General features: G+C 40.8%; 2 protein-coding genes across 5 annotated transcripts in view; one reads left to right on the plus strand and one right to left on the minus strand.

Moving 5' to 3' along the window:
- Positions 1-6264, plus strand: part of celsr2 (cadherin, EGF LAG seven-pass G-type receptor 2) — a 134006-nt gene extending 127742 nt beyond the window's left edge. The window contains exons 33-35 of one of the 4 annotated variants that reach the window (XM_037532528.1): positions 287-460; positions 1346-1559; positions 5442-6264. In XM_037532528.1, coding sequence (XP_037388425.1) covers positions 287-460; positions 1346-1559; positions 5442-5466 — 413 coding nt within the window. In that variant the 3' untranslated portion in view covers positions 5467-6264. The other 3 variants (XM_037532529.1, XM_037532530.1, XM_037532527.1) reach the window with 3 other exon arrangements.
- A 10229-nt stretch (positions 6265-16493) lies between these two features.
- The window catches only part of dstyk (dual serine/threonine and tyrosine protein kinase), a 45099-nt gene continuing 36837 nt past the window's right edge, over positions 16494-24755 (minus strand). The window contains exons 9-14 of the mRNA XM_037532330.1: positions 23478-23634; positions 22752-22884; positions 22168-22281; positions 21936-22050; positions 20874-21008; positions 16494-16797 (exon numbers count right to left, since the gene is read on the minus strand). Coding sequence (XP_037388227.1) covers positions 16613-16797; positions 20874-21008; positions 21936-22050; positions 22168-22281; positions 22752-22884; positions 23478-23634 — 839 coding nt within the window. The 3' untranslated portion in view covers positions 16494-16612. The remainder of the gene's footprint in view (positions 16798-20873; positions 21009-21935; positions 22051-22167; positions 22282-22751; positions 22885-23477; positions 23635-24755) is intronic.

Genomic DNA, 24755 nt, shown 5'->3' on the forward strand with positions numbered 1-24755 from the left:
GATAATACTCCCCTTTAAGTTCCCTGGACACATGTGATCCGTGACATCACGCTAAACCTTTTCCACAACCAGGTGCTCCACTGGAGGAACATCTGCTCGCTGCCGAGCCTCAGTCTCTCAGATACCGACATTAATGAGGGGAATCTTAAAACTGTTCCACTGACAGCGGCTGGAACAGCTTTAGACAATGCAGCGTAACCCTATACCGAGAAACCCCAGCAGAAAAAAACGAGGAGCTCTGTGACTGTGCACGTCCACAAATGATCTCTGTCCGTGTGTGTCCTAGACTCGAGTGGTGGGGCCCCCTGCTGGCTGGGCGAGTGTGAGGCAGGAGGGGGCGGAGCCAGGCTGAGGGTGGAGACTGTGACCCATCCAGAAGAGAAAGCAGAGGATTATGGAAAAGAGAACACGCTACCACTCCTACCCAGCTTACACAACCCACACACACATCCACACAAAGGTACACACTCATATATATATATATATATATATATATATATATACACACACACACACACACATACAGAATACTGTGAAAAAGTAAGAGCACCCACCATTAATTTATTTAATTTCTATTAAACAGCCATTAAATACTAATTATTAGAATTTGAGTTCACTCTCGGCTGTCCAGTCAGTGAGTCTCTCTTCACATTCATTCCAGCTTCCGTTCATCTCAGGAGCCTCACTTTCAGCTCCTCAGAGAACCTGCAGCCATGCCTCCAAAGCTCAGTCTGAGAAGCTGGTTGATGATTTTCTTAAGTAATCAAACCCATTCAGTGGTGCTGAGGTCTGGACTCTGGGGCGGTCAGTCCATCGTCCAGCTTCTTTGTTTGATGTGTCCGTCTCCTTTTCTCAGTGAGGTTCTTCTTGATCAGCTACACGTCCTTTCAGACCCACAGCGCTGAGTGGTCTTCTCACAGTGGAAGGATGGACAGAAGCACCTGTGGATGTTTTCAGATCTGAAGCAGCTCGATCTTCTCCTCTCTCTCAGAGATCAAAGCTTTCAGTGCTGTTTATCTGATGGGGCAGTTTTGGGGTCGACCTGCTCTTCCAGGTGGTTGTTAGGAGCCACGTTTTCTCTGGAGCTTTAAATCAGTTTCTGAACTCAAGTTTTGCAAACTTTCACTTATTTTACTTCAGCGTTCTTCATTATGCAAGTGGATTATTTCATATCTAATCTCCTCAGGAATATCACCTGAAAAAATCAATACCTTGTACTTAATGGCCATTTAGACTGGACATTAAATAAATGAGGGGGTCTCTGACTTTTGAACAGTGTAAGTGTTAAAATATTTTTGCAGATTAATAATTAAACCACTAAAGCGGAGTGCTCTACAACCCACAGGAATTCTGAAGAAGAAGCCTCTCTCTCCGATCGCCGAGAGAAACGGAATCAACCGCATCCACAACCAGCTGTCAGTCAACACCTCAGACCCTGCCTCCTCTAGAGGCTCCTCCTCTAGCGAGGGCCAGGGGGGCGGGGCCAAGCAGGACCAGCTGAACGGAGTGGCCATGAGCATAAAGGCGGGAACGGTGGACGATGACTCGTCAGGATCCGAGTGAGTAGACAACTCCGCATTTTATACTTCAGAACATTAAAGCGGCAGTTTTTTATCCAGTTTTATCCAATTTATCCAGTTTTATCCAAATATGCTTTTTATTTTTAGTTAGCATAGTACTAAGTGCATGCATAAATTATCCTAAAATTGTGTTGTGCACTTGGTTATGTAATTTCTGACACTGTATGACTCACTGAGCGTGTTTACACTTAATAATCTGATAACTGCAGTAAATCAGACTGTGTCAGTAACTGGTTCAGTGTGTTTACACTTAATAATCTGATAACTGCAGTAAATCAGATTGTGTCAGTAACTGGTTCAGTGTGTTTACACTTAATAATCTGATAACTGCAGAAAATCACACTGTGTCAGTAACTGGTTCAGTGTGTTTACCCTTAATAATCTGATAACTGCAGTAAATCAGACTGTGTCAGTAACTGGTTCAGTGTGTTTACACTTAATAATCTGATAACTGCAGTAAATCAGATTGTGTCAGTAACTGGTTCAGTGTGTTTACACTTAATAATCTGATAACTGCAGTAAATCAGATTGTATCAGTAACTGGTTCAGTGTGTTTACACTTAATAATCTGATAACTGCAGAAAATCAGACTGTGTCAGTAACTGGTTCAGTGTGTTTACACTTAATAATCTGATAACTGCAGTAAATCAGACTGTGTCAGTAACTGGTTCGGTGTGTTTACACTTAATAATCTGATAACTGCAGAAAATCAGATTGTGTCAGTAACTGGTTCGGTGTGTTTACACTTAATAATCTGATAACTGCAGTAAATCAGACTGTGTCAGTAACTGGTTCAGTGTGTTTACACTTAATAATCTGATAACTACAGTAAATCAGATTGTGTCAGTAACTGGTTCAGTGTGTTTACACTTAATAATCTGATAACTGCAGAAAATCAGACTGTGTCAGTAACTGGTTCAGTGTGTTTACACTTAATAATCTGATAACTACAGTAAATCAGATTGTGTCAGTAACTGGTTCAGTGTGTTTACACTTAATAATCTGATAACTACAGAAAATCAGATTGCGTCAGTAACTGGTTCAGTGTGTTTACACTTAATAATCTGATAACTGCAGTAAATCAGACTGTGTCAGTAACTGGTTCAGCGTGTTTACACTTAATCTGATAACTGCAGAAAATCAGACTGTGTCAGTAACTGGTTCAGTGTGTTTACACTTAATAATCTGATAACTGCAGAAAATCAGACTGTGTCAGTAACTGGTTCAGCGTGTTTACACTTAATAATCTGATAACTGCAGAAAATCAGACTGTGTCAGTAACTGGTTCAGTGTGTTTACACTTAATAATCTGATAACTGCAGTAAATCAGACTGTGTCAGTAACTGGTTCAGTGTGTTTACACTTAATAATCTGATAACTGCAGTAAATCAGACTGTGTCAGTAACTGGTTCAGTGTGTTTACACTTAATAATCTGATAACTGCAGAAAATCAGATTGTGTCAGTAACTGGTTCAGTGTGTTTACACTTAATAATCTGATAACAGCAGTAAATCAGACTGTGTCAGTAACTGGTTCAGTGTGTTTACACTTAATAATCTGATAACTGCAGAAAATCAGATTGTGTCAGTAACTGGTTCAGTGTGTTTACACTTAATAATCTGATAACTTCAGAAAATCAGACTGTGTCAGTAACCGGTTCAGTGTGTTTACACTTAATAATCTGATAACTACAGAAAATCAGATTGTGTCAGTAACCGGTTCAGTGTGTTTACACTTAATAATCTGATAACTGCAGTAAATCAGACTGTGTCAGTAACTGGTTCAGTGTGTTTACACTTAATAATCTGATAACTGCAGTAAATCAGATTGTGTCAGTAACTGGTTCAGTGTGTTTACACTTAATAATCTGATAACTGCAGTAAATCAGATTGTGTCAGTAACTGGTTCAGTGTGTTTACACTTAATAATCTGATAACTGCAGAAAATCAGATTGTGTCAGTAACTGGTTCAGTGTGTTTACACTTAATAATCTGATAACTGCAGTAAATCAGATTGTGTCAGTAACTGGTTCAGTGTGTTTACACTTAATAATCTGATAACTGCAGTAAATCAGACGGTGTCAGTAACTGGTTCAGTGTGTTTACACTTAATAATCTGATAACTGCAGAAAATCAGACTGTGTCAGTAACTGGTTCAGTGTGTTTACACTTAATAATCTGATAACTGCAGAAAATCAGATTGTGTCAGTAACTGGTTCAGTGTGTTTACACTTAATAATCTGATAACTGCAGAAAATCAGATTGCGTCAGTAACTGGTTCAGTGTGTTTACACTTAATAATCTGATAACTACAGAAAATCAGACTGTGTCAGTAACTGGTTCAGTGTGTTTACACTTAATAATCTGATAACTGCAGTAAATCAGACTGTGTCAGTAACTGGTTCAGTGTGTTTACACTTAATAATCTGATAACTGCAGAAAATCAGATTGTGTCAGTAACTGGTTCAGTGTGTTTACACTTAATAATCTGATAACTGCAGAAAATCAGATTGTGTCAGTAACTGGTTCAGTGTGTTTACACTTAATAATCTGATAACTGCAGAAAATCAGATTGTGTCAGTAACTGGTTCAGTGTGTTTACACTTAATAATCTGATAACTGCAGAAAATCAGATTGGGTCAGTAACTGGTTCAGTGTGTTTACCCTTAATAATCTGATAACTGCAGTAAATCAGATTGTGTCAGTAACTGGTTCAGTGTGTTTACACTTAATAATCTGATAACTGCAGAAAATCAGACTGTGTCAGTAACTGGTTCAGTGTGTTTACACTTAATAATCTGATAACTGCAGTAAATCAGATTGTGTCAGTAACTGGTTCAGTGTGTTTACACTTAATAATCTGATAACTGCAGAAAATCAGATTGTGTCAGTAACTGGTTCAGTGTGTTTACACTTAATAATCTGATAACTGCAGTAAATCAGATTGTGTCAGTAACTGGTTCAGTGTGTTTACACTTAATAATCTGATAACTGCAGTAAATCAGATTGTGTCAGTAACTGGTTCAGTGTCAAGGCATTTTAAACAATACAGGGCAGCCAGTCAGAACAGAGCTCATCTACATACATCAGCCTTAAAGGCATGGTAACAAGACCGGTTTAATTCTGAGGGATAAAGAAAGTTTGGGAAATGATGATGTAACAATAAACTGACACTGCCATAAGTGCACTAATAAAATGCAGATAAAGGTAAGATTTGGGCCCTTTAACATCAAAAAATCCTAAAATATCTATAGTTTGTTGTCTTGATTGGTCTGTGCGTAGTTTTGATGATGGAAAGTCCTTTTTATTCTCACGTTAAGTCGTATTTGTTTGAGTATTCTGTTCCATGCTTTGTCTCCTCCGTGTGGCCACTGTGTGAACTGCATCTCTGTCCTGTCAGTGTCTTCAGTTTGAGTTGTTAGTCAGTGTTTTATCCTGTTAGTCTCTCGTTGAACCTGATTTTCTAGAGCTGTTTCTGTAAATGATCATTTTAATCACCAGAAGATATAAAAATATTTTTCAAAGCACATTTAAAAACATTAAATTACTATTAGTATAGATACAACAACCACAGTCATCTGTAGAGCACTAATCCTCTCCTCCCACTGTTTCCTCTCTCTCCTCAAACGTCACAGATTCTTATTTTTTAATTTCCTTCATTGAAGCATGTGATTAGTGGCCTCCTGATTGGACCCAGTCATCTGTCAATCATCTTTCATGTTGATTCAGTTATAACCGCATTGCATTAGAGTCATAATCACTTTCTCTCTCTCTTTTTCTTTCTGTTTCTATCTTTCTTTTTTCTCCTCATTTCTGTTTTTCCCCACACTCATTGCAACCCCCCCACCCCCGCGCTCCCCAGCAGTTCCCGCCAAACTGCGATGTGATTGGCCTGATGACAGGAGGGGTGTGTCTTTGCAGGTCCTAGAATACACCTGGTGGCCTGTTGATCCCCCTGAAGCTCCACCCACACCGCACTGGGTCCAGTGAAAGGGGCATGGCCAAACGAGTTGTTGAAGAAAACAGAGGCGCCGAACAATCCCACAATCCCCTGCGTCTCCCCACGGATTATCCCACTGTGCCAAACTTCAAACGTCTCGCCGCCGAGATTGCACTGACCACACGATCTTATTTTGTAGGGTTTTTTTAATACGTTTGTTTACATACTTGAAGTGATGCACTTTTATTTTTTGTGTTTTTTGAGGATTTCCACTGCCCAGCAGGAAGAGACTCTGGTCAGACTTTTTCTTCTTTGTTTTGATTTTTAACAAAAGCTAGTGTGAAGATTTTTGAAGATATCAGGGAAATTTCCTTCATTAAGCTAAAATTCTAGAAGGTCTACTGTACAGCATCTAGAGCCTGTGACGTTTTCTACTGTAACATTTACCTGAAGTACCTGAAGACCTGGACTCCAAACGTAGGAGATGGACGTCCAGCAGGAACATTCAGGCTGCGACACTGTAAAGAAAATGGTCAAATCCAGGCTCCGCCCACAAATGCATTCTTTCATAGACACTGGTCAGGTTGGACAAACTTTACAGAACACGATCAAAAATACCATTAAAATTAATGACAAACTGTAGAACAGACTCGGTTTATATCACAATACCTACATTTAGAGTCGGTTATTAATTCAGCCTAATGAGAAACTGTAGAACAGACTCGGTTTATATCACAATACCTACATTTAGAGTCGGTTATTCATTCAGCCTAATGAGAAACTGTAGAACGGACTCGGTTTATATCACAATACCTACATTTAGAGTCGGTTATTCATTCAGCCTAATGAGAAACTGTAGAACGGACTCGGTTTATATCACAATACCTACATTTAGAGTCGGTTATTCATTCAGCCTAATGAGAAACTGTAGAACAGACTCGGTTTATATCACAATACCTACATTTAGAGTCGGTTATTCATTCAGTCTAATGAGAAACTGTAGAACAGACTCGGTTTATATCACAATACCTACATTTAGAGTCGGTTATTCATTCAGTCTAATGAGAAACTGTAGAACGGACTCGGTTTATATCACAATACCTACATTTAGAGTCGGTTATTCATTCAGCCTAATGAGAAACTGTAGAACGGACTCGGTTTATATCACAATACCTACATTTAGAGTCGGTTATTCACTCAGTCTAATGAGAAACTGTAGAACGGACTCGGTTTATATCACAATACCTACATTTAGAGTCGGTTATTCATTCAGCCTAATGAGAAACTGTAGAACAGACTCGGTTTATATCACAATACCTACATTTAGAGTCGGTTATTCATTCAGCCTAATGAGAAACTGTAGAACGGACTCGGTTTATATCACAATACCTACATTTAGAGTCGGTTCATTCATTCAGCCTAATGAGAAACTGTAGAACGGACTCGGTTTATATCACAATACCTACATTTAGAGCCGGTTATTCATTCAGTCTAATGAGAAACTGTAGAACGGACTCGGTTTATATCACAATACCTACATTTAGAGTCGGTTATTCATTCAGTCTAATGAGAAACTGTAGAACGGACTCGGTTTATATCACAATACCTACATTTAGAGCCGGTTATTCATTCAGCCTAATGAGAAACTATAGAACAGACTCGGTTTATATCACAATACCTACATTTAGAGTCGGTTATTCATTCAGTCTAATGAGAAACTGTAGAACAGACTCGGTTTATATCACAATACCTACATTTAGAGTCGGTTATTCATTCAGTCTAATGAGAAACTGTAGAACAGACTCGGTTTATATCACAATACCTACATTTAGAGCCGGTTATTCATTCAGCCTAATGAGAAACTGTAGAACGGACTCGGTTTATATCACAATACATACATTTAGAGTCGGTTATTCATTCAGCCTAATGAGAAACTGTAGAACTGACTCGGTTTATATCACAATACCTACATTTAGAGTCGGTTATTCATTCAGTCTAATGAGAAACTGTAGAACAGACTCGGTTTATATCACAATACCTACATTTAGAGCCGGTTATTCATTCAGTCTAATGAGAAACTGTAGAACAGACTCGGTTTATATCACAATACCTACATTTAGAGCCGGTTATTCATTCAGCCTAATGAGAAACTGTAGAACGGACTCGGTTTATATCACAATACCTACATTTAGAGTCGGTTATTCATTCAGTCTAATGAGAAACTGTAGAACAGACTCGGTTTATATCACAATACCTACATTTAGAGTCGCTTATTCATTCAGCCTAATGAGAAACTGTAGAACGGACTCGGTTTATATCACAATACCTACATTTAGAGTCGGTTATTCATTCAGCCTAACGAGAAACTGTAGAACGGACTCGGTTTATATCACAATACCTACATTTAGAGCCGGTTATTCATTCAGCCTAATGAGAAACTGTAGAACGGACTCGGTTTATATCACAATACCTACATTTAGAGTCGGTTATTCATTCAGTCTAATGAGAAACTGTAGAACAGACTCGGTTTATATCACAATACCTACATTTAGAGTCGGTTATTCATTCAGCCTAATGAGAAACTGTAGAACGGACTCGGTTTATATCACAATACCTACATTTAGAGTCGGTTATTCATTCAGCCTAACGAGAAACTGTAGAACGGACTCGGTTTATATCACAATACCTACATTTAGAGTCGGTTATTCATTCAGCCTAACGAGAAACTGTAGAACGGACTCGGTTTATATCACAATACCTACATTTAGAGTCGGTTATTCATTCAGTCTAATGAGAAACTGTAGAACAGTCTCAGTTTATATCACAATACCTACATTTAGAGCCGGTTATTCATTCAGTCTAATGAGAAACTGTAGAACAGACTCGGTTTATATCACAATACCTACATTTAGAGCCGGTTATTCATTCAGCCTAATGAGAAACTGTAGAACGGACTCGGTTTATATCACAATACCTACATTTAGAGCCGGTTATTCATTCAGTCTAATGAGAAACTGTAGAACGGACTCGGTTTATATCACAATACCTACATTTAGAGTCGGTTATTCATTCAGTCTAATGAGAAACTGTAGAACGGACTCGGTTTATATCACAATACCTACATTTAGAGCCGGTTATTCATTCAGTCTAATGAGAAACTGTAGAACAGACTCGGTTTATATCACAATACCTACATTTAGAGTCGGTTATTCATTCAGTCTAATGAGAAACTGTAGAACGGACTCGGTTTATATCACAATACCTACATTTAGAGTCGGTTATTCATTCAGCCTAATGAGAAACTGTAGAACGGACTCGGTTTATATCACAATACCTACATTTAGAGTCGGTTATTCATTCAGTCTAATGAGAAACTGTAGAACGGACTCGGTTTATATCACAATACCTACATTTAGAGTCGGTTATTCATTCAGTCTAATGAGAAACTGTAGAACGGACTCGGTTTATATCACAATACCTACATTTAGAGCCGGTTATTCATTCAGCCTAATGAGAAACTGTAGAACGGACTCGGTTTATATCACAATACCTACATTTAGAGTCGGTTATTCATTCAGTCTAATGAGAAACTGTAGAACGGACTCGGTTTATATCACAATACCTACATTTAGAGCCGGTTATTCATTCAGTCTAATGAGAAACTGTAGAACGGACTCGGTTTATATCATAATACCTACATTTAGAGTCGGTTATTCATTCAGTCTAATGAGAAACTGTAGAACGGACTCGGTTTATATCACAATACTTACATTTAGAGTCGGTTATTCATTCAGTCTAATGAGAAACTGTAGAACGGACTCGGTTTATATCACAATACCTACATTTAGAGTCGGTTATTCATTCAGTCTAATGAGAAACTGTAGAACGGACTCGGTTTATATCACAATACCTACATTTAGAGTCGGTTATTCATTCAGTCTAATGAGAAACTGTAGAACGGACTCGGTTTATATCACAATACCTACATTTAGAGTCGGTTATTCATTCAGCCTAATGAGAAACTGTAGAACAGCCTCGGTTTATATCACAATACCTACATTTAGAGTCGGTTATTCATTCAGCCTAATGAGAAACTGTAGAACGGACTCGGTTTATATCACAATACCTACATTTAGAGTCGGTTATTCATTTGGGTGCTACAGTTCGGTCCTCATTAGGTTTAATGGGATTTTTATCAGTGTTTCTGTAAAGCTTGTCTACCCTAGCAACAGTAGCTACGAAAGACCACATTGGTGGGCGGAGCCTGGAGGGGATTGTTCCTGAGAGCTTCTTTTCATTGTTAAATTGTGTTGACTGAAAAAAGCTGCCACAGACTGCATGAAGCAGTGTGACTGTAAACGACTGAAGGTTGTTAATCACTCCATATCAAACAGTCCTGAACACCGAGTATCCACTCAGAACACAAACACACTGCTGCGGAGTCATGATGCCTTCTCCACCACTCAGCCTTCGTTTTCTACCATCGCAGGAGGAAGAGCAGAAGAAACCGCGAAACCTTTGATACACCGACTCTTTTTACTGTCGGGAAGTCGTTTTATACGGACGTTAAGGAAATGCTCCCGATTTGAAACACTTGGTCTGAGATTTGCCTTCTGTCACTTTTACTCGACGAGCAGGACTAAAGTTTTTGTATTTTGTAGTTTAGAAATGAAGGACGTGCTTCTTTTTTTGTAAAATATTTCCAGACGTGTGCATTAAAATCCCTTTGTGTGGATTCAGAGGAGGGTTTGAAACTGTCCAGGCCTGATTTGAGAGTGTAAATATTCAGCTAATACGCCAGAGGAGTGTGAGCGAGTGTACAGGCGGTGAACGCTACTAAATATTTCACTCTGGATGTCGAAATAGTGACTCTGTTATTCTGAATGATGAGTTGAATTCATAAACAAAATCTCAGCATTTGCTTCTTATTCACTTGTTTGTTATTCCTGTCACCTCTAGCAGGTTTATGCGTGTCTGACCTGCAGGGGGCGCTGAAATTGAACTCTGCTGATTCTCTTCATTTTCCATGTAAATACAGTGACATTTTGTTGAAGGCGATTTCCATAAGATACAGAAATACACGATTTCTCTGTTTCTGGCAGCGTTATGTCAAGATTTTGACTTGATTACTTAATTTTTGAAATGTTTTTAAAGTCTTATGGAAAATAAACGTATTAGCATTTCAGAATTTTGACAGTTTCTAGGCCGAAATGACAGTTTCTTGGTATTTGACCTATGTTGAAAGTTACTTTTGTCAAAATTTTCCTTGCTATTTCAAAATATTGATGTTTCATTGAAATTTAAAACCTTTTCTCTAACAAAAATATTATTTTCTGAAGCTTTTCATTTGCATATCAAAATAATTACTTATTTTCTCAAAACTGTACTTAGTATTTTAAAATACTGACATTTTGTAGGTCAAACATTTTCTTTAAAAAAGTTGTTTCTTTTAAAATAATGGCTTATCAGAATTTGACTTAGTATCTCAAAATAATGACTTATGTCCTCAAATTTTGACTTAGTATCTCAATGTAATCACTTTTCCTCAAAATTTGATTATGTTGAAATGGCTTTTCTTGATATTTTGACTTACTACGTTAAAACAATAACTTATTTTCTCAAAATATTACTTCTAATTGGACTTCGACAGGCTGAAATTTTCTTGAAATCATCTTTTCCTATAAAAATAATGACTTATTTTCTCAACGTTTTACTTAATGTTTAGTAAGATTTTGAGATATTAAGTCAAATGTTGTGACACACTCATGCCAAAAACAGAGAAGGAGAAAAATCGTTTTCTTTTGTTGTGAATGAGTTTCCAAAGCTTTGTGCCTGTGGGGGTGAAAAAGTCTGTTAAACAGTTTTTTTGTTTAATTTTATTGTTCAGTGCTTTTACAGTGAACCTGCTGAGTATTTGGGTGAAAGTCACTGTGGGTTATTTCCACTTTTTAAAGATAACCTGCTTTTCCCGAGTGAAAACAATCCATTTTATTCCAAAGTGGCACAGCAGCCTTACAGGAATCGCTCCATCAAATATGCTGAAATGACGGACTGTGATTTGAGGTCACTAGAGACCAATTATAATAACTTCATTTGCATAATTCAAACTCGTGGCTATCCACTTAGCTTTAGCATTTTTGACTGCGCCATTCCTGGTTTGTTTGCTTGTTATTGTTAGGCAATAAATAGAGCTGTCCGGTTATCTAGCTGAACACCAAAAGGAGACGGAACCTCTCGTACGTTCTCTAATCAAAGTCTTTCTGTTCTAAAGCAATCAAGGTCAAGCTGAAATAAAACAGGAGAATTTATATGTAAAGTTTTTGATACAGAAAAGCAAATGTAAAGTTTCCTAATCCTTTTTTTTGGTCCAGCAGATTAGAAAAGGAATAAGAGTTTAAAAAAAAAAAAAAAACGATGTATTTACTGTATATCCTCCCTTTCATCTAAAAAAATTAGTTTTATTTTTACTTGGAATTAAAAACTACAGCAATGTCAGTAACTTTTCATTCGACGTAACAGTATGTAACACCTCATTTGCTCACTGGCACCACCTACTGGACAAAAAGTCACTGGGCAGCTTTCAGATGTTAAAAAGTCTCGTTACCTTCTCTGGGCTGTTGTAAATCTGTGTCCACTCTAAATCACTGTCATCTGGAGCGAACGAGGCTGAAAGCTGCAGGACTCGGAGCTGAACAGGGTCGATCAGATGCCGCCTGTATTTTTCTATGTGGAAACTTCTGTTTTGAAATATTTGGACGCTTTGTTTGACTGTTCTTGTTGTTTTTTGCTGCTCTACCAGCTTCTTTCCTCATCATTCAAATTATACCTAGTAGTGGGCGTGATGCTTTCAGTGTGTATATAATGGTATTATGTATATTTTTGATCAAATAAAACCATTTTGGATGCTTAACTAAACCCTTTCTGTAGCTTAATAGTGACGTGTTATTCTGGACATCCCTTCACCTTTTAATAAGAATCAGATTTAACAGCTGAAGTGAATCTCAAATATTTTTATTGGGTGAAACAGTAAAAACAGAACTGATCAATATACAGTCAGATTTCTGTGTCTCTCTCTAGCCCTGTCGAGATGAAGGTCAGTGTTTGGTCGTTTGTCTCGTTGGTGCGTCTCTCGCCCTCGAGCTTTAATCTCCGAGCGTCAGACGCTGCTGGGGTTTAGTAAATACTACAGCCGTTCACTCTGTCAGTCTTAGCTGAGGCGCTGCGGAGCCTCTCGGCTCGTAGGCCGAGACCACGGCGTCGACTGAAACAGCCAGTCGAGCGAGGAGCGCCACGGGCTTGTCTCAATGCTAGGCTAATGGCTAACGGTTAACCCCAAGAGACTGGCTGTTCATTCCGCTCTCTTTTCCCCATTAACTCATTAATTCATTACAGTCTGATTTCACTCCTTTGACCATAAACTGGACTCACTGGCCTCAGACTGGAGCCACTACACAAGAGGAGAGGGAACCAGCGGGTTCTGACCTGTTCGTACATTGCGTTATCTGCCTTTATTCACATACGGGTGTAACAGTAATGACTAAGTTACCTTAAAAAGAATTTCAACAGGTATGTCGGAGGATATATTTGAAAATTCAGAATTATAATTTTCTAAACGATACTTTGTTGAAAAAATCTCAAATGTTCGTGTTGAGTGAAAGCTGAACACTGGAGGTGGTTGTTACTGTGAGTAGAATCACAGCTGAGATCACGTTCACTATAAATTACTCGCTTGATGGCTTAAATTTATCAGCACATTTTTTACTCCATGACTGGAAGATCGGGGTCTTATTATCATTAACATGAGTTTCGTTTTAAACAGTGGTAGACAGTAACTGAGTATCTGAGTAAATGTAATTAGTCTCTGTACTTTAGTATTTTTGGTGTATCTGTACTGAAGTTTCTCCGTTCTGGGCGTCTTTTTCCTTTCACTCCACTACATTTCAGAGTCTAATATCCGACTTTTTCCTCCTACATTTTGAGAAATCTGTCGTTCCTTTTGGTTTCTGTGTGTATAAAAACGTAACATGTCAAAACGAAAGAAGCGCAAAGCCAGAGCACCAATCAGGGCCCAGCGGTCACTTTGTTTAGAGCTGGTTTTGACCTGTTGGTCATACCGACCCAGTGCAGCACGCGGTTCAACGTCAGCGCAGCAGCGTAAAACTTTGGGAGAGTCTGTTCAACATAAATGATGAACTAACCTAACTTTGTGTAAATAGAGCTCAATATAGAAATATGTCCACATATGCAGTCGAGACTGACGCGGCTTTTTTCTGAATTTCTACAAACACCATTTCATTTTATAGTAAATGAGTTTGGGCTGGTTTATGTTTATGAACAGACGCCTACAGATCAACATAGTAAAGGAGCTCATCTGTGATCCTGAGTTTAAAGCCAGTTTTTATTCAACTTAAACTTGGAACTAAGTTGTAAATAAATCTGAAACTGAAACTTTGCTTGTGTGTAAAAAGTGATTTCAGAGCCACTCGGTTCTCCCTGATGGAAACTGTTTACCTTCAGTGTTTTGTGCTTATAATCATTTTAATAGACGTCAGCGTCACTAATTAATGACGTTCTATTAAAAGACTGGTTTACCAAGAGAGACGCTGGAGGACTTTCACCTGAAATGAGTTCATGAAGCCAGTCTGGTTATAAAAATGATAACAGGACATCAGAGCCAGAATTCCTCTTTTAGTACTTTTACTTTATACTTAAGTACATTTGAAGGGAAATATTTTAGTACTTTTACTCCAGTGGAGGTCTAAAGGGAGGAGCTTCTACTTTACTGGAGGAATATTTTACCTTGGGGGTCTCGACTTTAACTCAGGTACAGGGTTTGTGAACTTCGTCCAGCACTGGTTTTAAACAGAAAGTAACAAATATCCAGTCGTACACAAAACAAAGTTAGCAGCTCTACAGAGAACACACATTTTAATGGGGACTTACATTTCACCATAACTCAGAGTGTGAGGTGTAATCAGAGGTTCTGAGCGGGTTTGGTCTGAAACGGTTCAGGCATCTTTACAGTGGTGGTGATGGGAACCAGGCGTCGCCATGACTACAACACAGATATAGACACTTTATTTACCATCCAGAACCACCAGAGAACCTACACGAGTCTTCTGAGCTTATATGGAATGTTGATAATGGAAAACAGTGGAAAATCTGGAATAATGAGTTTTCTTTGGGGACTATTTTGCCGCACAGCGCCCTGCATGTCTCCCTCCACCATGAATGGAGTTGAAGTTCTCTAAACTCTCATAAAACAGCGTCTCAGTCATCAGGCAGTGAATTCAGAACCAGCTCATGTAGGAACTTTCTGTAGGAGCTTTTAGAGGGACGTCTGGTTCCCATCACCACCACTGTGAGGAGCTCTGACTCCGGTAAATTTATCTAGAACACAGACGGGGGTGTTCAGACTTTATCATATGACTGTACTGGAGCTGGTTTATGAGGAGTCCGGCCTCGTCCTATTTCCCCTCGTTAAGTCCAGAACATGACTGCTGAACAGCAGAGGGCGCTGCGAGCGGGTCCTCAGTAAATGGGGGTAATTGGAGCTCAACGCCAATAGTCTTGGCTGCAGACATGCACTCTCAGCCCCCAGTGACGTCACGTGCACATGCACTCTCAGCCCCCAGTGACGTCACGTGCACATGCACTCTCAGCCCCCAGTGACGTCACGTGCACATGCACTCTCAGCCCCCAGTGACGTCACGTGCACATGCACTCTCAGCCATTTTCCATGTTTAATGACATTATTATCACTGTGGCAACACTCACATACGTTCAGCGTGGCTCTTGTTGTCCAGCAGGTCGTGTTCCGTTGTTTTTCCTCATAAAACCGACAAAACCACTGTGGTGGCAGCGCAGCACTGACGTCATCAACAGGCTGACGGTGCATGGCTGCAGCAGGAGCTTCTCGCTAAACGGCTAAAAACGAGAAGTTAAAATAGTTTCTAATCTCAGAACTTTCCTTTAAGTTTAGACAGTAGGAGGACGAGTTTCACTAAAAGGCAAAGAAAACGTTCATATATGTTTCCTTTATTCTACAGTAAACGGGTTTGGGCAGCAGGGGGCGGGGCTTTACTGCTAGAGTGATGATTGATTGGCGAGCGGAGCAGCTCATTGGCTGTTCGCGGTCACTGACGTCATTAAAGTTCATGAGGCGCTGTTTTAAACTCCTGTAACTCGAGTTTAAAAGCTCTTAAATATCACAGCGGTGTTAAAGTGTTTTATGCTGCTCCATATCAACCCATTCATTCTGGACTCGCTCAGGGGCGCCCCCTAGCGCCTGAGAAATACGGAGGACACTGCAGAGTGGTCACTCTCCTCTCTACACGTTCTCTGACTGTAGTCCACAGAGCTTGAGCCCAGTTTAACCTTTGCCTAATCCACAAGAATGTCTTAATCTACATACTTTAGCTGCTTCATTCTGCTGCAGTCTGGCGGACTCTTCCGCATTCTTCTCTCAGCTCAGACCTCAAAATAAATATTTCAGCTCCTCCAGTCGACCCCCAAACGGTTCAGGGGGAATTTGACCCTTGATTAGGAGATCAGCGTCTTCACAAAGAGCATTAATGTGTAATTAAATGTAAATCAAAACTCAGTAAGTTCACAAATCAAAGCACCAACAAGGAAAAAACGAGTTTCTCAGAACATTTTTATTAAAAAAGTCTCGTAATAGCGATAAACCAGTTTAAACACCAGCTAAAATCCAAGTCTTATTTTTTTTAATGTAATACTGCAAAAAAACGGACTACTTTTAAATCTCCTCACGTCTAGTAACAATCCTATAACGAAGCAGCCATTAGCATGCATGCTCGGAGGGGACATCGTGTGCGGAGTGACTTTATATAAATACAGAGGAAACACAAACAACACACATACATATGTGCACATTCTGAATCTCTATTGCTCAGATCATAAATAGTGTGTATTAGAATCCTAACAGGAGCTTTTATCTTCTCTAACTTTGGGCTTTTAGACTCGACGCCCAAACACAAAAACACAACGCGCTGCTTCTTCTTCATCGTCATCAGAGTCTTTTGATCGTGTTCCTATAGGAGTGTGTCAGAGTATGTTTGCTGGAGTGTGTGTTAGTTTGAGTCCTCGAGGCTGGCGCTCTTTCGGTCTGAGCCGTCACACAGCCGGACCATGATGCTTTGCAGGCTGGGCTGGACGATCCCCAGCAAAGGCCTCTGGGAAGGATCCCCATTCCAGCAGGCCTCCATCAGCTGCCAGCACTCTTCATCGAAAATGGGCAAACGCTCAGGCCGAGAACCTACAGGAACATCATCATCATCATCATCATCATCATCAAAACTGGGCAAACGCTGAGGCCGAGAACCTATAGGATCATCATCATCATCATCATCATCAAAACTGGGCAAACGCTCAGGCCAAGAACCTACAGGAACATCATCATCATCATCATCATCATCAAAACTGGGCAAACGCTCAGGCCGAGAACCTATAGGATCATCATCATCATCATCATCAAAACTGGGCAAACGCTCAGGCCAAGAACCTATAGGATCATCATCATCATCATCATCATCATCATCATCACCACCATCATCAAAACTAGGCAAACGCTCAGGCCAAGAACCTACAGGAACATCATCATCATCATCATCAAAACTAGGCAAACGCTCAGGCCGAGAACCTATAGGATCATCATCATCATCATCATCATCATCATCATCATCATCATCATCATCATCAAAACTAGGCAAACGCTCAGGCCAAGAACCTGCAGGAACATCATCATCATCATCATAACTGGGCAAACGCTCAGGCCAAGAACCTATAGGATCATCATCATCATCATCAAAGCTGGGCAAACGCTCAGGCTAAGAACCTACAGGAACATCATCTTCATCGTCGTCATCATCATCAAAACTGGGCAAACGCTCAGGCCAAGAACCTACAGGAACATCATCATCATCATCATCAAAACTGGGCAAACGCTCAGGCCAAGAACCTACAGGAACATCATCATCATCATCATCATCATCATCATCATCATCAAAACTGGGCAAACACTCAGGCCAAGAACCTACAGGAACATCATCATCATCAAAACTAGGCAAATGCTCAAGCCAAGAACCTACAGGAACATCATCATCATCATCATCATCATCATCAAAACTGGGCAAACACTTGGCCAAGAACCTAGAGGTACATCATCATTATCATCATCCTCCTCCTCATCCCCTCCATCAGCATAAAAACTGTTTGGGTCTAAAATCCAATGGACATCAACATCACCAATCTCCTGTTCACCATCACCACCACCATCATAATGAATATCAATTTTCACCATCACAATCATTGCCATTACAATCACCATAATCACCATCATTATCATAATCATCATAATTATCATGACCACCTTAACCATTATCATAATCATCATTTACATCATCGTTATAATGACATCTTTAAAATCAACATTATCATATCCTTCATCACCATTAATGTAATTACTACCATTAATATTATTACATCACCTATCGTTATTATCACTATTATCATAATCATGAACACCATCATAATTACAATCCCTACCATCACCACCACCATTATCATATCTGTCGTTATCTACACCGTCGTCATAACCATCATCCCTACCATCACCACCACCATTATTATATCTGTCGTTATCTACACCGTCATCATAACCATCATCCCTACCATCACCACCACCATTATCATATCTGTCGTTATCTACACCGCCGTCATCATAACCATCATCCCTACCATCACCACCACCATTATCATATCTGTCGTTATCTACACCGTCATCATAACCATCATCCCTACCATCACCACCACCATTATCATATCTGTCGTTATCTACACCGCCGTCATCATAACCATCATCCCTACCATCACCACCACCATTATCATATCTGTCGTTATCTACACCGCCGTCATCATAACCATCATCCCTACCATCACCACCACCATTATCATATCTGTCGTTATCTACACCACCGTCATCATAACCATCATCCCTACCATCACCACCACCATTATCATATCTGTCGTTATCTACACCGTCATCATAACCATCATCCCTACCATCACCACCACCATTATCATATCTGTCGTTATCTACACCGCCGTCATCATAACCATCATCCCTAACATCACCACCACCATTATCATATCTGTCGTTATCTACACCGCCGTCATCATAACCATCATCCCTACCATCACCACCACCATTATTATATCTGTCGTTATCTACACCGTCATCATAACCATCATCCCTACCATCACCACCACCATTATCATATCTGTCGTTATCTACACCGTCATCATAACCATCATCCCTACCATCACCACCACCATTATCATATCTGTCGTTATCTACACCGCCGTCATCATAACCATCATCCCTACCATCACCACCACCATTATCATATCTGTCGTTATCTACACCACCGTCATCATAACCATCATCCCTACCATCACCACCACCATTATCATATCTGTCGTTATCTACGCCGTCATCATAACCATCATCCCTACCATCACCACCACCATTATCATATCTGTCGTTATCTACGCCGTCATCATAACCATCATCCCTACCATCACCACCACCATTATCATATCTGTCGTTATCTACACCGTCATCATAACCATCATCCCTACCATCACCACCACCATTATCATATCTGTCGTTATCTACGCCGTCATCATAACCATCATCCCTACCATCACCACCACCATTATCATATCTGTCGTTATCTACACCGCCGTCATCATAACCATCATCCCTACCATCACCACCACCATTATCATATCTGTCGTTATCTACACCGCCGTCATCATAACCATCATCCCTACCTTCACCACCACCATTATCATATCTGTCGTTATCTACACCGTCATCATAACCATCATCCCTACCATCACCACCACCATTATCATATCTGTCGTTATCTACACCGTCATCATAACCATCATCCCTACCATCACCACCACCATTATCATATCTGTCGTTATCTACACCGCCGTCATCATAACCATCATCCCTACCATCACCACCACCATTATCATATCTGTCGTTATCTACACCACCGTCATCATAACCATCATCCCTACCATCACCACCACCATTATCATATCTGTCGTTATCTACACCGTCATCATAACCATCATCCCTACCATCACCACCACCATTATCATATCTGTCGTTATCTACGCCGTCATCATAACCATCATCCCTACCATCACCACCACCATTATCATATCTGTCGTTATCTACACCGTCGTCATAACCATCATCCCTACCATCACCACCACCATTATCATATCTGTCGTTATCTACACCGCCGTCATAACCATCATCCCTACCATCACCACCACCATTATCATATCTGTCGTTATCTACACCGCCGTCATCATAACCATCATCCCTACCATCACCACCACCATTATCATATCTGTCGTTATCTACACCGCCGTCATCATAGCCATCATCCCTACCATCACCACCACCATTATCATATCTGTCGTTATCTACACCGCCGTCATAACCATCATCCCTACCATCACCACCACCATTATCATATCTGTCGTTATCTACACCACCGTCATCATAACCATCATCCCTACCATCACCACCACCATTATCATATCTGTCGTTATCTACACCGCCGTCATAACCATCATCCCTACCATCACCACCACCATTATCATATCTGTCGTTATCTACACCGCCGTCATCATAACCATCATCCCTACCATCACCACCACCATTATCATATCTGTCGTTATCTACACCGTCATCATAACCATCATCCCTACCATCACCACCACCATTATCATATCTGTCGTTATCTACACCGTCATCATAACCATCATCCCTACCTTCACCACCACCATTATCATATCTGTCGTTATCTACACCGTCATCATAACCATCATCCCTACCATCACCACCACCATTATCATATCTGTCGTTATCTACACCGCCGTCATCATAACCATCATCCCTACCATCACCACCACCATTATCATATCTGTCGTTATCTACACCGTCATCATAACCATCATCCCTACCATCACCACCACCATTATCATATCTGTCGTTATCTACACCGTCATCATAACCATCATCCCTACCATCACCACCACCATTATCATATCTGTCGTTATCTACACCGTCATCATAACCATCATCCCTACCATCATCACCACCATTATCATATCTGTCGTTATCTACACCGTCATCATAACCATCATCCCTACCATCACCACCACCATTATCATATCTGTCGTTATCTACACCGTCATCATAACCATCATCCCTAGTATTCACATTGTGAGAGTTTGTGTTACCTTTCTTGACGTTGGTCCACAGCTGGTCTTTGCTGGAACATTTTTCGAAGGCTTCAGGCAGTTTAACAGATCCACTACAGAGATACCAGAACAGGATCCCAAACGCGTACACGTCTACGGAGTTATCATACTTCCCTACACACACACACACACATACACACACACACACACACACACACACAGTTAACACACAAATGGAACCCCTGATGTGGTGCCACATATCTGGCCACTTCATAAGAAATGCCCCCATGCAGGTTTTCAGCTACAGCCTATATCAGTTACTGTACAGTCTATCAGCCCCTCTGAAGCGTTCAGCCCTGGAAGAGACCACCACCACCAGAAAACAGGGACATAATGGAAAGACAGCAGCAGGGACAGCTTCAGAGGGCAGAGAGGACAGGGGAAGTGCCCCCTTTTTGGAAACAATGGGTGTTTCTGCTGTTGTCTTGTTTTAACATGTGTATGTGAATAAGCTGACTTCAGCCTCGTCAGGGAACGCAAGTGAGCACTGCATCGACCCAGCGCACCTCAGAAACTCCCTTTCCACAGAATATCAGCGCATTTTCACCGACGTGCCGATTCGCTGGGAATTCATCTAACCTCAGGTTATTTTTATGGCTCGTTTATAGAAGTTAAAAGTGCCGGAATCTTCACTGATGCAGGAGTGCAGTTAAAATGACCGACACTGCAGGACGGGATGAAAGCACCATCACCCACCTGCTCATGTTAAACTAACCCCACTCGAATAGGCTTTAGTCTGTTATTTGGGTGGCGGTTCATTCTTGGCTCAGCGGTGACGCTGACGCTGTGGTGTGTGGGCTGCCGGTACGAGTGCATCAGACGCAGCAGTGTTGCTGAGGGTTTTAGGTTGAAAGGGGACCACCACCCGAATATATCCAGCCAAGATCGGCTCTCTGACAGCTGAAGAAGAACTCGAGGATCCACAGCATAAACTGTCCATCCACACAGTGTTACAGTCGCTATCTGTACACCAGTAAGGCGGATCTGCAGGACAGGGGTTTCTGATAAAGTGGCCGGTAGGGGTGGGTGTTATTGTGCTACCTGTGAACAGCTCCGGCGCCATGTGTATCGGTGTTCCTACGATGCTGCCGGACATCATGGCCTCAGGTTTACAGAAGCCCAGGTCAGTGATCTTCGCCCGGTTCTGTTTATCCAGCTGCAGACAGAAGAACACACAGAAGCCTCGACTTACAGATGTTCACACAGCAGGTGAAATATGATCTCTCGCTTCATGTGTTCCTCTTTTTGACCATATGGAGTTTGTTTCCCTCACCAGGACGTTTTTCAGTTTGATGTCGCGGTGCAGAAGACCCTGACTGTGCAGGAAACGGATCCCCTCCACCACGTCCAGAGCGATCTGCAGACGCTCCTTCAGAGAAAGACCAGCCTGGAGGGAGGGAGGCAGGGAGGGAGAGAGCGAGAGACAGAGACATGATTACTGATTAAAAAGATGAATCAGTTGTGATGATATATCGCCACTGGCCACTTTATTAGAAACACCTTGTGTTCTCTTGGACTCCCGGCTACGCACGGCTGAAGCATCACCAGGGGTTGAACTCACGACCTCCTGATGCTAATCAGATTTTTAATTGAATGATTTTAAATGTTTTTAATCGTGTTTCTATTTGAGTTTACGTCTTTTAAACAACTCTACTTTCTCATTTGTACAGCAATTTAAACAACAGCAGCATTTGAAAGGTGCTGTATGAATAAACTTGCCCAGCCTTACGCATCCAATATTAGTAGTTATTATGCTAATAATCATTAGTTATTATTTCTATTATTACTGTTATATTAGTGTGTGCGTGCGTGTGTGTGCGCGCGTGTGTGTGTGTGTGTGTGTGTGTGTGTGTGTACCTTCAAGCCGGTGTACAGGTCTCTATGCAGTCTCTCCATGATCAGCAGCACTGCTATGCTGGACCCTCCACCGTACGTGTGATCAATAACAGATCCGTGAAGATCCACCAGCCGCTCGTGTTTCGGGAGAGACCTGAGACAGAAAGAGAGGCCGTCACTGATGTTACGGCTGTTAAAGTCACACTTCAGCAGCTCAGGAATAAAACGAACGGCGCACTTTTGGTTAAGGTAGGGACGCGTCGATACGGACACAGGTACCGAATCGATCTTTACCTGTACTGGATATCAACATATCGAGTGTAGCTGCTACGCTAATGAACAGACATAGTAAAGGAGGATCTGCTCAGAGAAGAGTCACTGACTCCGTTATACAACAAGTCACTGACTCTGTTACGGTCGGACACAAAGTCTCTGGTCACTAAACATTCCGCCTTGGCAGTCTCCCACCAGGATACTGATTATAGACTGTTTATTAAGACACAGTCACAACCGCTTCCCAGCACGGGTGGAACAACGCAGGCCAACAAAACGGAGGAGAAAAAAAAATCTGTCTGTCTGTCTGTCTGTCTGTCTGTCTAAAGGTTTATCTACTTATCTATCTGTTCATCTACCCATCTCTCTGTCTGTCTGTATGTCCATCTGTCTGTCTTTCCATGTGTCCATCCATTTCAGACTTTTTAGCTGTAGCTACTCCTTCTGTCCAGCAGAGGGTGCAGTGTGCTTTACCGTGTGTAGTGGAACTCCAGTGCCAGGTCGTTCCAGTGTTTATCGTCAGGAGGAACCACTGATTTCAGAGCGCAGGGGTAGTGCCCCCCCCAGGTATCGCACAAATACACCACTCCATACTGCCCCCGGCCCAGCTCACGGCCCAGCTTCGGCTTCCCTAACAAACAAACAAATACAGCAAAACATCAAATTCCCCCATCAGATCTCAAACGTAGCCGATCAGCCGAGACGCGTTCAGCGTCTGGAGTTCAGCTTCTTTAGTTTTACTAATGGAAGCTTATACCCACCAATTAGCACGATGCTAACTGCATATCTAAATCATCACAGACTCGCCTCTGACTCTGTGGTGGTCTTCAGTACCTCTAACACGCTTAGTTACGTGGTTTGTGTTCCAACTGTTCTCCAACAGCGGTTCTTCAGACTGTTGGAGAACATTTACAGCACTGTGTGAAAGTTTCAGGCGTCTAAGCGAATGTTTAACCAGTTTCCCTCAGCAGTGAGTTTATCACAATATACATTAGAATAAAGTCGTATTCATAATTCAGATAAACAGAAAAACTATAAACAGTAACAAGAATTTCTCGGGTCCATATTTTTCCTGGACACCTTCACAGCCGCCACAGAGACTCGTTAATATCATCAATTACATCATGAGCTCAATTTACTGAGCACTGATTGGTCAAACCAGGAGCTGCTTTTTAACTACATATAATACTGGACTTCCTCAAGGAGGAGAGGCTTGGAGATGGGTAAACAAACACAACAACATCCAGAACATCACTGTTTATATATATATATATATATAATTATTAATTAATATGTTATAAATGTTGTTTATTCAAATATTTACACTTTTCTCAGCAAATAAATACAAACTACACAAATAAAGAGATTTTGAAAACGTGTCTTGGGGGCCCAAGACTTTCACACAGCACTGAATATTGTTCTATATAGCACCCAAAGGGTTCTTTTGTTGTTAAACTGTAAAGCTTGTAACAACTGCAGAACCCTTTCTGGTGTGATAATGAACGATATACAGGTTCTCCAACAGTTTGAAGAACGTTTTTCACCATGCAAGCAACCATTTAGACATGCAAAGAGTTCTTTGAGCATTCATAGGTCCATATAGAACCACTGTCTTTACTAAAGAACCCTGGAAGAACCATGTTTTTAAGAGTGCGCGTCATACAGTGAGAGTATTTGATATTAAGTATTTAATTGTTGATAATTAAAAGTTTGGATTGTGTAAAAAAAAAAAAAAAAAAAATCAAGCTTCTT

This window comes from Pygocentrus nattereri, chromosome 21 (assembly GCF_015220715.1).
Source record: "Pygocentrus nattereri isolate fPygNat1 chromosome 21, fPygNat1.pri, whole genome shotgun sequence".
In the NCBI taxonomy this organism is placed as follows: domain Eukaryota; kingdom Metazoa; phylum Chordata; class Actinopteri; order Characiformes; family Serrasalmidae; genus Pygocentrus; species Pygocentrus nattereri.